This window comes from Poecilia reticulata, linkage group LG17 (genome assembly GCF_000633615.1).
Source record: "Poecilia reticulata strain Guanapo linkage group LG17, Guppy_female_1.0+MT, whole genome shotgun sequence".
Lineage (NCBI taxonomy): Eukaryota > Metazoa > Chordata > Actinopteri > Cyprinodontiformes > Poeciliidae > Poecilia > Poecilia reticulata.
This window is the reverse complement of record NC_024347.1, coordinates 26,999,528-27,015,518: the sequence shown is the minus strand read 5'-3', so window position 1 is coordinate 27,015,518 and position 15,991 is coordinate 26,999,528. Positions and strand designations below refer to the sequence as shown.

At 38.3% G+C, this 15,991-nt stretch overlaps 1 protein-coding gene across 2 annotated transcripts in view; it reads left to right on the top strand.

The window, feature by feature from the left end:
* Positions 1–15,991, top strand: part of LOC103479907 (guanine nucleotide binding protein (G protein), alpha activating activity polypeptide, olfactory type) — a 78,635-nt gene that overhangs the window by 35,292 nt on the left and 27,352 nt on the right. For both annotated transcript variants that reach the window (XM_008434606.2, XM_008434607.2), the window contains exon 5: positions 9,126–9,223. In XM_008434606.2, coding sequence (XP_008432828.1) covers positions 9,126–9,223 — 98 coding nt within the window. The remainder of the gene's footprint in view (positions 1–9,125; positions 9,224–15,991) is intronic.

The following is a 15,991-nucleotide window of genomic DNA, read 5'->3' as shown; positions in this document are numbered from 1 at the left end:
TTGATTTATTTAAGATCTTGTTGACTTCCAGTTTGGAATACATTTGCATGTATTGTAATTATTATATGTAATTATTTCTTTATTGTAAGAAATGTTCAAGCTTCAAGATACCTTATCATTCTTTCAAAGCATTAAATGCATAATTTCTCCAAACTCAATGAATAATTGTTTCAAACGATCACAGTTAAATTTTCCATTAGTAAACCAGCCCCAGTTTTAACCCCAGTAAAAGCAGAGGTGGTTCTCCTTTAGTTTACCAAACCGCCATCTTTGTTTTTATTGGAAGCAGGTGTAAAGTGTAGGAGGGACAGGCAGTGCGCAGCAACAGGTGGGGGATGGGAGCACTTTGCTACTCTGTGYTCGTTTAGCGAACGTTTGATTGTTTGTAGCAGAGGATGAATCTGCTGGAGCAACAACAACAGAAATGTAACAATACTTACAGTCCAACACTGCATCAGTGCAGTGTTGKACTGCACTGATGCAGTCCAACACTGTTTGAGTGGAAACAATCTGGACTCTGAAAACCATAATGTGCAGAATTTACTACTCAATTTGAGTAGTAATTATATTTTGGATTACTGATTAATAATTGTATTGCAAAAGGTGCTTAATAGGAGGTTTTTTACGTGAACCAGGTGAATAAGCTTTTTTAAAATCCTAAATGCAAATGTAAATATATTTGTTAAATTTTGGCTTWATTTCTACTCTGAGTGTTGCTCCTTCATCAATATGCCGTTTTTGAGTTTGTATGCTCCAGTTAATTAATCGATTACTAAATTAGTTGACAATTATTCTAATAATCGATTCGTTAATAAGATTCATCGTTTCATTCCTAATATGATGCAACATTTTAGTCGTTTTAAATAATTACTTTTTTACGTTTGGGTATTCTGATGCAACTTGTCTTCTCTTTAAACTTTAAACAACTTAAACGATATAATTGTTTTGTTATATTTTCTAGTGGCCATTTATTTAGTGTTTCAGGCAGGAAAGGGGGAAGCCGTGCAGCAAAGGTCATGAAGTCAGGAGTCAAACYCAAGACGCACCGCCCATGRCGTTGAACTTTAGCAGTTGTTACTTTTAAAATCTTGGACTTCCTTAATACCAGAAACATTTTCCGTAACCTCCCTATATTCTGCTCTAGTCATGAGTTGTCATAGCGGGTACAAACTGTCCCATGTCGGATAACTCCKGTTCATACTCCTAAAAGTAGTTGTTTTTTTTTTTATTCTGGATGTTGGCTTTTAAAATAACCCAAWATATCATTTAATTCTTTTTTGAGCTTTTGCTTGTTTAATCGCAGAGCGATCAGAAGAAAACGYTGCGTTTATCTCACAGCTTTGAAGTGTTGGAGATAAAGGTTTGGTGCTGACGGAGGACCTTAAGTTTTTCCGTCTCCTCTGTCTTTAGCATAACACGAAACAGAAAGCACGGATGCAAACGGTCGTCTATGCAAATGGAAACAAATGCCTCTGCTGTAGCAACATTAGCCACTCGACAGTGTCTTTCAAATGAACTGGAGCAAATTCAAATGAGCCTTGGCCTCTGATTTGCACTGTGTTGTTTGCCTCTTTCACACTTGTTGACTGGCACTAATGTTTCTGTTTAAAACGGGTGTGGCTCTATAACCGAAAATGGTTCCACATTACAAATTAGCCACATAGTATATTTTCTTCCTAAAAGTTGGGTCAAGATTGTTGGATTGTTGGTGAGCATCGTTATTTTTGTGTCCAGGAAGTTTGTTCCCTCTTGTTGAGCACTTGGCATGTACTTAAAACCTCATGTTAAAAGATAAAAACCCTTTTTCAGTCCTGGGTCTCCTTGTAAGAAGCCCAGGAAATCCAGGTCTCTTTGCATACGTTGATCATGATCTGACACAGATCTACGGTTCAACTAGGCTACTACAAAATCTTGTTCCACGAAATCTCGTGATATTACAAATCCACAATATTTCTTTGGCAAGGTGTTTCGAAAACTGCGACCCAGTTGCTGGCAGCATGTGACTGTCTGTCTGGGGGAAGTAAATTTAAGCAATAATAAATAAGGTTCCTGTATTTGTGGGTGTGTATACCAAGGCTTTAATAAAATTTGTCACCATTTTAAAGTCTGTTTACTGAGATTACAGAAAAGTGCTGGATTTTCTTTAGTTGTATATTCTAAAAGAATGCTGCTAAGCTTCTTCCTGACTTGCAAGAAAAACCAATTTGGATGTTTGGACATATTTCTGTTCATAGAACACGTTGATAGTTATGGTATGCAAACTAAAGGAGTGTCCCACATCTTCTCTATAAAGACAATACTGTTTTGAAATTATATTAGCCAAGCTAAACCAACTGTTGGTTTACAGGTAGCCTGACTAATTATGCTGTTACTATAAGGGCAAAAATATTATATCCCTGGCTTCTATTTGGTTTGGTTTGCTTTATTGAACGAAGTATAATGAAAGAGTAAACAAAATAAATTAAAAATAAAAGCAAACTAAACAAAAGAAGAACAGCAGTAAAGTATATTTATGCGTACAAAGAACGTGAACTTATTTTTTACACCCACCTGTCTCACATTTTTAGAATAATCTGATGAATTACTCTTCACGTTAACTTGGTTTTAGCATTATTTCTTATTATTTTCTATAACTAGTACAGTGCATTCATAATTTTAATTTCATAAAATACGAGTCAAAACGGCTTTTCATTGGTGTRTTATGAACCATTTAAGTCATTTGAGTTTTGCCTTAACTTGTACTTAACTTCACTGTAAAAACACAAAATCTTGCCAGGTGTTTGTGGTCTAGATTCTAGTGCAAATATCTTAGTAAACTTGAAATAAGACAAATCAAAATTACAAATAACTTTTAAGCTAGAAATGAAAGCTTGTTTTAAGTCAGTAGTTTCTTAATATTAATTGCCAGATAATTTCACGTATAATAAGACACTTTCCCATCTTATAAGTGAAATAATCTGCCAATAGGACTAGTACTTTTTAAATCAATATTGAGGAAGTTTTGTGTTATTTCAAGTGTACAAAGATATTTGGTAAGATTTTGTGTTTTTGTAGTGCTTGGTTGTATTTATGCACCTCTGCTTTTTAAGTCCAGTGAACGGTGGTGAGCTTATGTCGTTTTTTTAAGAAAAAAAGTTGTTGACTTTTGCTGAATGCAGAAAGTAAGGCGAAGGAATGCTCGATTTCCCCTGAAAGAGAAGTTCCTGTTCCGACTGTTTTGATAAGTCAAATGAGATGTAGGCCATTTTGTCCCGTCTCAGCCCTGACCTATATGATTCAGTTGACATTACATCATGGACTGTACTTGATTAAACTCGGTCTGAGCAGAGAGTCTGTTCCCGTGGAATGGAGGCAGATTGGGAAGATGTGAAAGAGTTAAAGAAACAACAAAAAAACTTGGGTTAAAGCAGCAAATTCCCTCCTGGTCTCTTTCTGTGTTATCAGTTCCTCTGTAGGGCACTGCAGCACACACTGCATTTATTGAAAAGCCCAGTGTCACACGCCTCTCTGGAAAAGAGCCCTAAGGATTGTACACCCCCACCCTCCTCATCCTCCCTCCATCAAGCCCAAAACATCCCAGGACTTTGAGCCCCTGCAAGAAAAAAAATCCTAATCTCAAGTTTAGCTAATATTAGCAGACGTGGTTTGAAGATTGATTGAGTGCAGAAAACTCAGCCTCACACTCTTCACACCCTGAGAGCGAGGGTTACTTGAGCTTATTGTGCGACACTGTACGAGATCAGTGGAGTTTCTCCACGTTGAACTTAATCACCGGATCCGCCGAGAGGAGATCTCCCGGAGCATGTGATCATTTATCAAGCTGCTCCTCTCCTCTCCTCTCCTCTCTCTGGTTCGCGGCTACTACTCCCCCCACCCCCCTGCAGGAGCGTCGAGCCAGTGCTGAGTGCAGAGAGTCATGTGGCGGTGCCAGGCTAGAGGAGGAGCCCATCCAGTCTAAAAGACATGTTCACAGGAGCCGGTAAAGGCTGAGCGCCCAATGGTCTCTGCACAGGGCAAACAGAGAGTCCTGGGAAATGTCTTAGAGTCATGGATGGGATGAGACCCCCCCTCCGCTTCCCCCATAATGCTCCTCTTTGTCCAGGAACAGGAAGTGAGTTGCAGAAGGCATCATTCTGACAGATGCCTTCTTAATGTAAAGAATAGGTTACTATATGTACGTTTTAAACGACATTAAGCATCAGAGACGTTTGAATCTCCAGGCTTTCTTCCATCTGAACCAGGGGTGGACAAAATGGACTTTGAATTTTATTACGATTATTTTGTACTACTATACTTATAGTAGCTCTCATGTGATGTCACACTTCCTTGAGCTTTGTAACTGACAGCCATCTTGGCAGACAGTTGCTATGACAACAATAAACAAACCCCAAGCTTAAAACTAGCCCTCGCCTCGTTCCCATCTAATGGTGCGTTCACACCACAAGCGTTGCGCGCGTCAAAAACGCGTCCCACACTTCAAGTTYGTAGCGTGTGCACCTTGAATGTAGACACTTGACATTTTGCTCTACACCTAGCGTTTCGYGCGTCTGATTTATGTTCAAAGTSTATGTGGAGGCGCGTCAAGGGCTCGTCAAACGCGTCAGCTCTAGTCGTCGCTCTCCATTGAACGCTACAAGCGCTTGAAATGTTTCAAATCTCGCTGCGCTAGACGCTCAAAACGTGCCTCCACGGCCCTCGACACACATAACCATTGGCTTTGAATGTAAACCAGACGCGCCTGATGCTCAAAATGCGTTTGGTGGCAACGCACAACTACTTATAATCAGTGTAAGTACATAAAACATATTACTTGATTACAGTTTTTATGTACTCTGCCTATCTCTGTGTAATACTAAGATAAACATCAGTGATATATGCGGTAGTACTTACTGCCGAACTAGTAAAATTAGCTTAACTAATAGCTTTAGCCTGCTAGCTAAGATAGATATGTAGCCTACATGTTTGTTGCTACATGTACTCACTCTGCCGCTCACCAGAAGCTTGTTATTCCTGTACATCCTTTACAAATTCATTGAAACACTGATTGTATGCATCCCAGGTTTACGCACTCTTCCTGTTCACTAGCTAACTGTCTTAGTATGAGATCGGAGGCAGCTTGTCCACAACGTCTGACATGTTTTCCTTCTCCATCTCATGCGGGCCGATCACGACGGCAGCCATTTTGTTCATGTATCTTTCTCTTGCACTTTAGTCCAGAGTGTCTGCATATGTTGTTATTGTTGGTCTGGAAGCCATGGGTCCGCCATGCTTTGTGCTGCACTTGCCTACTAAGATGGCGCCGATCATTTCTGGTTCAGATTTGTGGGAACTATGTACTGTGATAAAGGTAGAAATGACGATAAATAACTATTGATTACTTCTTCTTTAGGTACGGCTACGACTGCATGACACAGCACTCACAGCGCCACAAGCACAAATGCTGTTCTTAAAAAACATACCAGGTTGAAATAGTCTTCTTTAGGATGCCACTTGCCTAAAGAAGTGTGATTTAAACGACACATAGTAACTGTAGTTGACCATTTTTTTAATATACTGATCGTTGCTAATTATATATAATTTCCATATCCACTGTTTGTGGAGAAAATAGTAAAAATATTTTTTTTATCGAGACATCAATAAATCTTCCACAATAAAWGTGTGTGAATGTAGCGTGAAGCTTTGGAGTCCTCTGGACTTGATAAAACGTTATACGATTACAGGCCACTCCTACCAGGGGCCATTAGTGGCCCGTGGACTTATTTTGTGCGGCCCACAGCTGCAATTCAAAAATGATGCAAATTTAGCCCAACCAGTACAGGTGGTTGATGCAGATGGAGACTTTTTGTTATCAGGGTAAAATTAAGGTAAATGTTAAGTACAAAGTATTTGTGTTTTCATAACCAACCAAGTAGAACCACGTTCATCCAGAAACTTTTACTTTAAAGCCGACTTTGCTGCACCCAAATCAGCTTTTATTTAATTTATTAAACTTTGCTAAATATAGCAAGAGTTTTGAAAAAAAGTGACCCAAATCTTGTTGTTGTAACTGAAAACAAATTTGTTTGATCAAACTCAAATTTATTTGTGAACACTTTTCTTTGAATACAGCAAACATGAAAAATACCTTTTAGGTTTTGGACCTATAATGAATAAGATCCATTTCTTGCACAAAAAAAAAAGACTAGTTTATTTGCTTGATTTTAGATTTTGAAATTTTGATTCGACAATTTTGACTTATTTACAAAGTTTGGATACCATTGGTGTAGGAGGGATGCTCTGACGTCTTGTTTCTACAGATTAATCTTTTTTAATGCTTATTTTTCTGTAGATGTCTGTTGTAGGTTGACACTCTCCTATTGAACTCTGGGTAAAGGTTGTTGCCCACTAGATGCGGCTTTTCCAGCTCCATCAATGTTTGGTGGTTGATTTTTGTTGGACTAAAGGAACATACTTTGTTCAGCCTTTCTGTTGAAATCTTGCTCTCTCTCACTCTCTCGCAGCCAGAATAAAGATTTCTTTAAATTAAAAAAATCCATGGACGCATGCTTTAAATGAATGGGTCAGTAGTGTCCTTCTTCACAAAATGAAGGCAGCTAGAGGAGGTTGTCATGACCGGTTCGATATGTGAGGACACCCCTCTATATGAGGGGTGTTCAAACTTTGACATGAAGGGCCAAAATCCCCAAATTGAACGTATTCAGGGGCCAACACTTAGGTTTTTATCCCCCAATTAAAAACCCAAAAATATTGTAAATTCTTTTTCTTTCACCTGCACAACAATAAATTGGTCTCATTATTTTTCATTTTAGTTTATTCCCAGTAACAAAAATAATAATTTTCTTCTATAAATGTATCTTTTTGCCTTGTTACCAAACGGCTTGCTTGTCTGTTTTTGAGTAAAAATCTCTGGATGTTTTTATGAGATAAAAAAAGGGCAACTAAAGAAAAAAGTCTTTGTGTTGTAAAAAAGATATAAATTTGCCATTATTAAAAAAAAAAAGTTACAAAAGATGTTGGAAGGTCACATTTGTCTTGAATTGCAGTCAGGAGCCACTCAAAATTCATGCAAGGGCCACAAACACCCCCGCTCCAGAACATGTGCCATCCTCTGGTATAGATGATGGATGTTGGTCAGAACTGGCAACGCATCCCTGCGATGTGACCAATAAAGCTGCATATTAGCGCCGCTGCCTGCAGGCACTGCGGATCAATCAGCCCTTTACTGGTTTGTTCACCACTTTTACAGCCACTCATTGTCATTTTCTTCCTCAGCATCTTTTCTTTTCATACCCACAAATAAACTGAAACCATCACACATCAGTTTCTRTGTGAGTTTGGTATTTAACCCTTTCATGCGTAGTGGTCACTACAGTGGACAGCTGTCTAAAAGCCATCTTCTTGTGCTTCTTGTGGATTTTTATGTTATAAATGCACACAGACCACTGAAGTGGACCCTAATGCATCATAAAATACACTATCAACTACTGGCCATCWGCTGCAAATGCAAGAAATTATTTTTGTTAAATCCAATATGGCCGACAGACAAAAAGGCATGCCAACTGACCCGGTTCTTCCTTCTACTGTAGACGACTCTTGCAGGTAAAGGAAAATATTGTGACATCAGGTAACCCCTAAAGATCAATACTGCTGATGGATTTTTCAAATAACAACTTTGTATCTGGAGAAAATTACAATGGATCACCTAAAATAAAAAATAATTTGCAAAAAAAAATGTTCCTACCTTTTTTTATGCCTTAAGAAAATCAAAAACTATTTGGAAAAAAATCCTGACACAAAGGATCATAATTCATTCATGAAAGGGTAAAACAAAATTCTATAGGTAAATATGAATAAAAATGGCCAAATCAGTCATATAATTTGATTTAATGATCTTATTTTCTACAACGTGTGAACCCTGTTCTCGCCATTTGGGCCGGTTGAGGATGAAGTACGACAGATCATGATGCATGAGCGAAACAAAATGACACCGAGAACAAGACTGAACATTATTTATGAAGAATCATCGAGTTTAAAATGCTGCAGGCTGCGAAACGTCGGCCGCTGTGCTGTGTGCAAAGCGTCCTGTGAAAGATGTACCTGGAAAAACTTGAGCGACCGCCATTAACTGACTTGGGAACAATTTGTGCTGCTGGGACATATAGATAGACAAGGTTAGAATGGAGAATAAAAGCAAATAAAAATTCACAAAAAATTTGCCATTAGAAGATTTGCTGGAAACAGTTGARTTGGAAAAGAAGTAAGAACTAAGTAGGAATAAAAATTTAGCTTCTTAAATCCTTGAAGATCACAAAAATACAATAAATGAACAAATAGGCAATATATGAACAACGGGTAGAAAATAAATAAATGCAGAAGAACAAAACTAAAATCTACATTTAATTTGAAAAACTGGAGTAAATAAATGTAATTAAAAAAATTATGAAAGTGCACAAAGGTAAGAAAGAGAAAATGTAAAATGCACGATTTATGCATCAGCAGGTGTTATAAATAAATCCAAAAAAGAAAAACAAACTGACATCTACATTTAATTCAAACTACTAGTATAAAATAAAATATAAAAAAAAAAATAACGTAATTAAAAAGAAACAAAATAGATGTAAAGCAGAATCCGATATAATTAGATAAATTAGTTTAAAGACAGCAGCATAATAAACTAAAATCTACATTTAATTCAAACAACTAGTGTAAAATAATAAAATATTTAAAAAATAAATAACTTGTAATGTAATTAACTTAAATTAATAGTTATTTTTCATGTAAAAAATTACTTCTTTTTTTTTACATAAAATGAATAGAACTAAATTGAAATATAACTAGATTATTAAAAAATTAAAATAATTGATTAGTTGAAGAAATACAAGTAAAATTAAACATWCGTTTAAATCAAAACTGCTGTAGAAGTGTAATTATACTGGCAGTAAAACGAGGCACAGTAAATACATTTTGATTATATACTTTATTTTGTTTCTAGAAGTCATCTGGAAACACGTGTTATTATTTTYCTTTGGTCTTTTGAGCACCAGCTGAGAGTTAAGGGATTTTGAATGTTATCCAGGCACGATAAACTGGAGTAAAACTTTCCTCTTTCTTTCTTTTTTCTGCAGGAGTTCTTCGATCACGCAAAGAAGCTGTGGGACGACGAAGGAGTGAAGGCATGCTTCGAGAGATCCAACGAATACCAGCTCATCGACTGCGCACAATAGTAAGAGTCCAGCGAACGCACCGCCGTTACAAGGGCCAGAAATGGGGATCGGGTTCAGCCTGCTGGGTTTGGGTTGTCTGGTTCTGGTTGTGTGTTTTTGGAAGCCACGGCGGCGTGTGCRTGAGTTTTGGTGTCGGGTCATGACGTGAACACGGCTGAGATATGTTTGCTCTGGGTGTGGCGAGCCGAGCCGCGATTGTAGTCGGCCTTTGGAAAATCATACATATATCTCCTCACGTCAGCGTGTTTGACATGTCTCCATGGCGATATGCAAAGCCGGGTCTGACCTGCGCTGAAATGTGGACCTCTTTGGAGCCATTGTATTGATTCAACAGCAGCCTCAGAAGCAGTGCGGGTCGGGGTTTCACTTGGAGTAGCGGGCTTTCCTTCACACAGGACRCTTGTGCTGTAGACACTGCTGCTGGGAAATGCTGAGAGCTGCAAGGTGYAGCTCCTGGTGAGTCTTTCCATGGTGCCCCGGATTGTTTGGAAGGCTCATCCAGTACCTTGGACACGGCAGAGGGCCTCCTCTGTTGCCTGTAAAAGGAAGTTTGGACATGCAAAGCGACTCGCCGATTACAGTGCTCTCCTTCTGCTTCCCCTCTTGCTTCACATGTAAATAACAGCAGGTTTACGGCGGCGACCACATGCAATGACACCCCTGTGGTAAAGATGTGTAAAATGAATTGATCTTTTATTGCAGCGCTTTAATTTCCCTCTGAAGCTGGTAGAAAAGCTCAGTCTGTATCGTACATTTATTCAGCAAGTCCTCAGGTGACTCAATCCTTTAAAATAAAAATTTATTTGAACTGAAAATGTAAATATACTATCTAAGTGGACCAACATTAACAGGAACTAGTCATGTAAATGACATTTCCATGAGCAACAAGAGATGAGATGCAGTTTGATGTTTATAAATCAGAAAACATCTATACCTAAATCAGGCGAATCAAACTCATTTTCGTTTTAGACCAAATCAAGATCATGAATGCGCTTAAAGGGCTGGTTGTGCCAGGATGTATTGATAAAACCTGATCACAAACTGTTAAAATATCAATCAATTCTTAAAATTAAATAATATTATTAAACATCTTTTCAGTTTCTCCAGGATTTTGTGTTTGTGGTGTAATTTGGAAATATTTGTGCTTATTTATGACRGTAAATGCAACATTTTATTCCTCGCTGTTTAGATCGTGGACAATAATCTGACATCAATTAAGGCTGAGGCAGCTGATTAGCACAAGTAAAAAAGTTCCAAATTATGCATTGGTGCAGAAATTTGCTGATTTTGTATAAATTTCCATGATAACTCTCAAGAAACTGGAGGGACTGATTGATATAATTTATCATTAAACGGATAAAAACTGCATTGATTTGATTGATAACATAATATTTAAACACACTTGGTGTTTAGTCAAGAATCTAGAGGGCTGGATTTGGCCCCTGGGCCAGATTTGGACCCCGGGCCTTGAGTTCAACACACGTGACCTAAATCTTATAGTCGGTGCAATAACTGAGAGGTAAAAAAAAAAAAAAAACCTCAGTGTTTGCAGGACGTCCGCGCGTCTTTAAAAAGTCTTGATTTCATGCATCTAAAATTAAAGCCTTAAAAAGTCTTAAATTCTTTGAAAAGGTAATATGTTATCAATATGTTATTCCTTGGTCTTGTATTTAGTCTTGACAGGACTATTGATTCTCATGTATTTTCTGTTGGGCAAAAGTTYGAATCGCACTCTGACCTCTTCATTGCATTCCTGTGACTCAAGATGGGTTAGGCTACCGCTAACTAGCTGCTAATATTACCTTCATAGCTAGCTTGCTTACTTTAYTGCATTTATCATGGCAAATTTATTGCCAGTTGGCGGGACGAAGTCTGTACATTTCTGTGGAGATATGTGGAGATATAGGTCTTAAATTCAATTCCTCGTGGTCTTAAAAAGTCTTAGCTTTGAGTTGGTGAACCCTGGTTGGGTCACACAAAGTCTTCATTGACATTTTTGGTCCTGCAATCAAACACGTAAACAAGTGGAGTTTTAAAAACTGTTCTGTAGCTAAGAATGAGCTTTTTAGCAACAAACACAACATGTGGGTCCATGAAACAATTGATAGGGATATCCTGATGCAACCTCTTTAGTTCCAATACAATACCAATATTGATCGGCTGACACCGATATTGACACGATGCGTTATAAGCATAAATCATTCGTACTTTTGCAACTTATTTTGGTGGGAAATGTTGGAGATATTAGTCAAACAGAGAACAAAAGTCCACAGCAAAACTGACCCATTTGTTATTAACCAACGGATCTGGGGGCTGGATAGAAATGCTGGAGTGGACTAAATGCTGGACTGGACTAAATCCTGGAGCGGAGTGTTTCTAATGGCGTGCTAACATTGTACATTTTAGATGCTCATGTTTTGGCTGATATTGGATTGGGACAACCTTAACAATTGAAGAATATGTGGAAAATCACCTGTATGGTGGAGGATTTATGATACTGTGGGCCTGTTGATGTTTCAAATATACAGACCACAGCCGGCATGAGCATCTGAATCCCATTAATACTCATGACTCCTTGTAAAAACTTATAACTTCCTATTTTAATTGATATACACCTTAACATTCATTAATATGTACAGTGTAAACTCTCTTAGCACTACTGCAGAAGCTAATATCTACAGTTTCTCTATCGCTGCTCCTGAGGAGATAAAGATTACAGCCAATCGGCGGAAACTCCTGGATTTGCTGCTTTGCCGATAGCGTGTCAGGTAGCATTGCACTCAGATATTCAAACTGCTTTTTCTTCTGAATAAAAAAAATAATCCACGAATTATCTAATGCTATATTCCACAGAAAAATACGCAAATACTACTGAACTGCGAATACCAGCATATTTTCCCCCACTTATTGAATAAATGTCTTGAAATTAAAGGTTGGATTTATCTAGAGATAATTCTGCTGCAATAAAAAGATGGATTTATTTTTAGCTGCTTTTCACATCTTTATCAGGTGCCGTCTGAAGGAGCGCTGCCCGTTGGAAGTTGTCCCCTCTTATCTTTAAAGTTGGCTCCTCTTTATCTCCAAGGGTTCGGCCAAAGGCACGTCTGTTAGCCTGTGTTTCAGCAATCCTGTTGCATACATCTCGGTCTTCTCTGACAGATTTTTATATTTTTAACTTCACATCGATGCTTTTCCTGCCCGTGGAACAGGAGAGTGGAAGTCAGGTGATGCTTGGAAAGTCACATGAATCTGTAAGGTGGAGCTGAAACAATCCCCAGCCTGTGTTTGTCTCCGCCGCTCCGAGTCAGTGCCGCAGCCGGATAAATATAAAACCAACCGACAACATATTTAAAAAAAAAAAAAAAAGCAGGTTGGGCGTATTTAAGTCTGAATCCTGGCATCAAAGTGACATCATGTAAAAATCCTGGCGTCGTAAACGTTTCAGGTCTTTTATTACTTCCTTTTTACAGCCCTGTAAACACTGCGCTCTTCTGAGTGTTGAAATCCTGAAGAGTGTGCTGTATTGTAAGTAAAATCAGTATTATCAGTGCGGGCTAAAGCGCTGATAACGCAGCTGTCCTGTGACATGAGCAAACATTAACAGAGGGGAATGAAGACAAAAGTGTGGATTATATAAACTGAGCAGCTTGTTGTGTRTTTTTAATAAACCCACCTTAACATAGTCACAGTATTTTTTTGCTGTATTTCTGCTACATTTCTATCCAAATTTTCTTCTGTAGGCAATAGATTTCCGCTAGCCACGATCCAGTTATCAGTACCAGACTTAAAAAGTTCTGCCTGTGCAGTTTTCCTGCCCCTCCTGAAGAAAAGTGTTTCAAATCTAAAATTTTAAATCATTTTGATGTGGCTTCACGTCATTTCAATGAGATTCAAGAGAAAGTGCTGGAGTGAGCRGAGTTTTCTCCAGGTGTGTGAAGCGTAGATTAACACATCGCTAAGCACTGCTGGTCAACTGGCTTAAAGAGGACTGCTAAAGTTTCAGGGTTTTCCCCAGARAACTTGCTAAGTCCAGAGCCGCCATGTTTTTGAGTTAAATTTTTTTTAAAGTTGACGGGAATTTTTAAAATACCACCTGATAGCTTTGTGTTATTGGAAGACTGGGATATTAATACCTAAACACCAATTATAAAGTCTTAAAAAAGGCAATAAAAAAAACAAACCTAAAATAAATGAACAATGTTAAGCCTGGAGGAGGCACAAGTAAAGCCTGGTGGCCCGCCAGGCTTATAATATACTGTGGGAAACTATGAGTTTATTGTAGTAGTTGTGAGATTTGATTACTTWACATTWGCTTAAATTATAAAAGCACTTCTTATGCTTGTCTTTAAGCAGGAGCTACAAAAATCACAGCCAAACATTTTCAGTTTTTTTTATTTCTTTATAATTGTAGTAGCTTTCATTCAGCTACCACATTCAGCCAGCTGACCAGCAGTACACAGCAAATGCTGAAGCACTGCAAGATCTTACCAAGTATTTTTAGTCTCATTTCTAGTGCATATATTTTAATATATTTGAAATAAGACGACACTAAGTTACAAGTAACTTTTCAGCAAGAGATAGAAGTTTGTTTTATGTAAATAATTCCTTATTACTGGTGAAAAATTACTAATTCTATTGGCAGATTATTTAACTTGTAACAAGACAAAAAATCCTCCATGTTACAAGKGAAATAATCTGCCAATGGAACTGGTACTTTATTATCAATATTAAGGAATTATTTACTTAAAAMAAGCCTCTTTATCTTACTTCTATAGTTACTTTTGAGTTAATTGTGTCTTAATTCAACTGTACTAAACTAGACAAAAATACTTGGTAAGGTTGTGTGTTTTTGCAGTGTGAAGCTCYGCTTTTTAACAGTTTCGTAGAAATTTTGCAAATATTTTTAACTTTTAAACCATAATCAGGTGATTGGCCCATGAAAACTTCAGATTATGAGGTTAAATATAGTAAATAATTACAWGTTTTTAGTACCTTGTTGCCAAGAAACTACCACAGCTACTGTCTAAAGCTTTCTTCAAAAATAGGAATAATTTTATTAATATTGTTCATTTATAAACTGCAACATGTAAAATAAATACATAAAATCGATTAATCATGATAAATAAATTATTGTCATTTAATCATTAGATGCTGAAAGAACAACACAGTCAGTAATTTAAGTCAAAACTTTTATAAAATGTATGTACATGTTGTATTTAAGATTAAGAACATACTTTTGTCAGTGCTGATAACGAGAGGATGATCAGTAAATCATCCTCTTAACTTTCTCGTTTCTGCTCAGAGATTGTAAAGTGAACCTTTTGTTCAATATCATTTATGGTATTCTATTGATCCTCTGTGCGTTTTCCTGCTAATCAGTCTGTATGGTGGTGAAAAAAGCGCCGCTCAGACCAAAAACCTGCTGTTGGAAGAGAAAACGTTGAGCCCTGGAGTCTGGAAATTGTCAGCGTAACGAGGCCTCTTGCTTGCTTCCTCTTTCTGGTTCTAACCTGCAGTCGGCTCGCTCCGTGGAGGCCCAGACACTCTGTCCTACCTGGCAGCGGCGCGGCCTGTGTGTGTAAAAGCTTCACACACATGCGCGTTGACACCTGTTGTTAAGTCCACTCGCTGGAAACGCTGGCAGACGGGTTCTGCTGCCAAACGGGTTAAAAGGAAGAGAGCAAAGTTCAGCACGTTCAGGCCTGGTTGCTTTACTTTTTTTTTTTTAGTGCAGTAGCACTGCTACTGCTGGGTTCATACAATCCATAGTTTTATTTTATTGTGCGTTTATTTGTGTCGTTTGCGCAGTCTTAGATCATAAACGTGATAAGGCTGCTTTCAGTCGCAGAGTAAATTAAAGAGGAAGTTGGCCCACATGAAGGCTTATGGAGGAGGGACAGATTGCTTTGCATACCAACAGTCAAATATGTTTCGTCGTGAAACCGCAAAAAGCAATCGAGCTTAGCTGGATGCGCGTCCTGTTTTAGGTTTTATATAAAAGCAGACGTTCCACCTCTGCCGTTGTCCTTCACAGACCTTGCTCCACTCACTGCAGATATTTTTTCCAGCAGGCCTAATGCTGGCCGGCCCATCGGACACAGGCACAGGAAATAAAGTACAGGCCGATGGCGAGAGCTTGTTATGCCAAAGAGCATGTCCGGATCGACGCTTTCGGAATCCTGTCACCCATCGATCCGCTCCTCTGCATTGCACATTTATACGTTTTAAGAGCACAGATATGTGTCTGCCAGCTGATTGATTATGAGCTATTTTCAGCTGCGGCGGGCCAGTTCCATTGCAGTGCCTTGGATGTGTCAACGGCAAAATCAAACACGCGAATCTGACCTCCCCTGAGCCTGGTCCCGGGAAGCTCCTGCATGTACATGTGTTTGTGAAACGGGTGCCGTGTTGGTGCGCTGCGGCGGCGCGGCRAGGACAGAAAGAGGGCCGTCCGGCGGCTTTACTGCAGAAACGACATCAGTGAACCTCACTAGCTGACACTGGTCGTGTTAAATGTTTAGCTGATTTTGTTTAAAAACAGGGAAAAAAACTACAATTAATCAAACTGCTGTTAAAAATGTTAAATATTATAGTTAAAGTAATGGCTAACATTTTCGATTTTTGCAAAAACCCTTTATTATCCAAAAGGGAAATGAAATGTTGTCGTAACTCACGTCAGCCACGTATTTTTAAAGTCATCTTAGATGTTAATGCCCTTAGCAGCAATGATCTCCAGTAGCAGTCAGTCTTACAACGAGCCTAAAAAG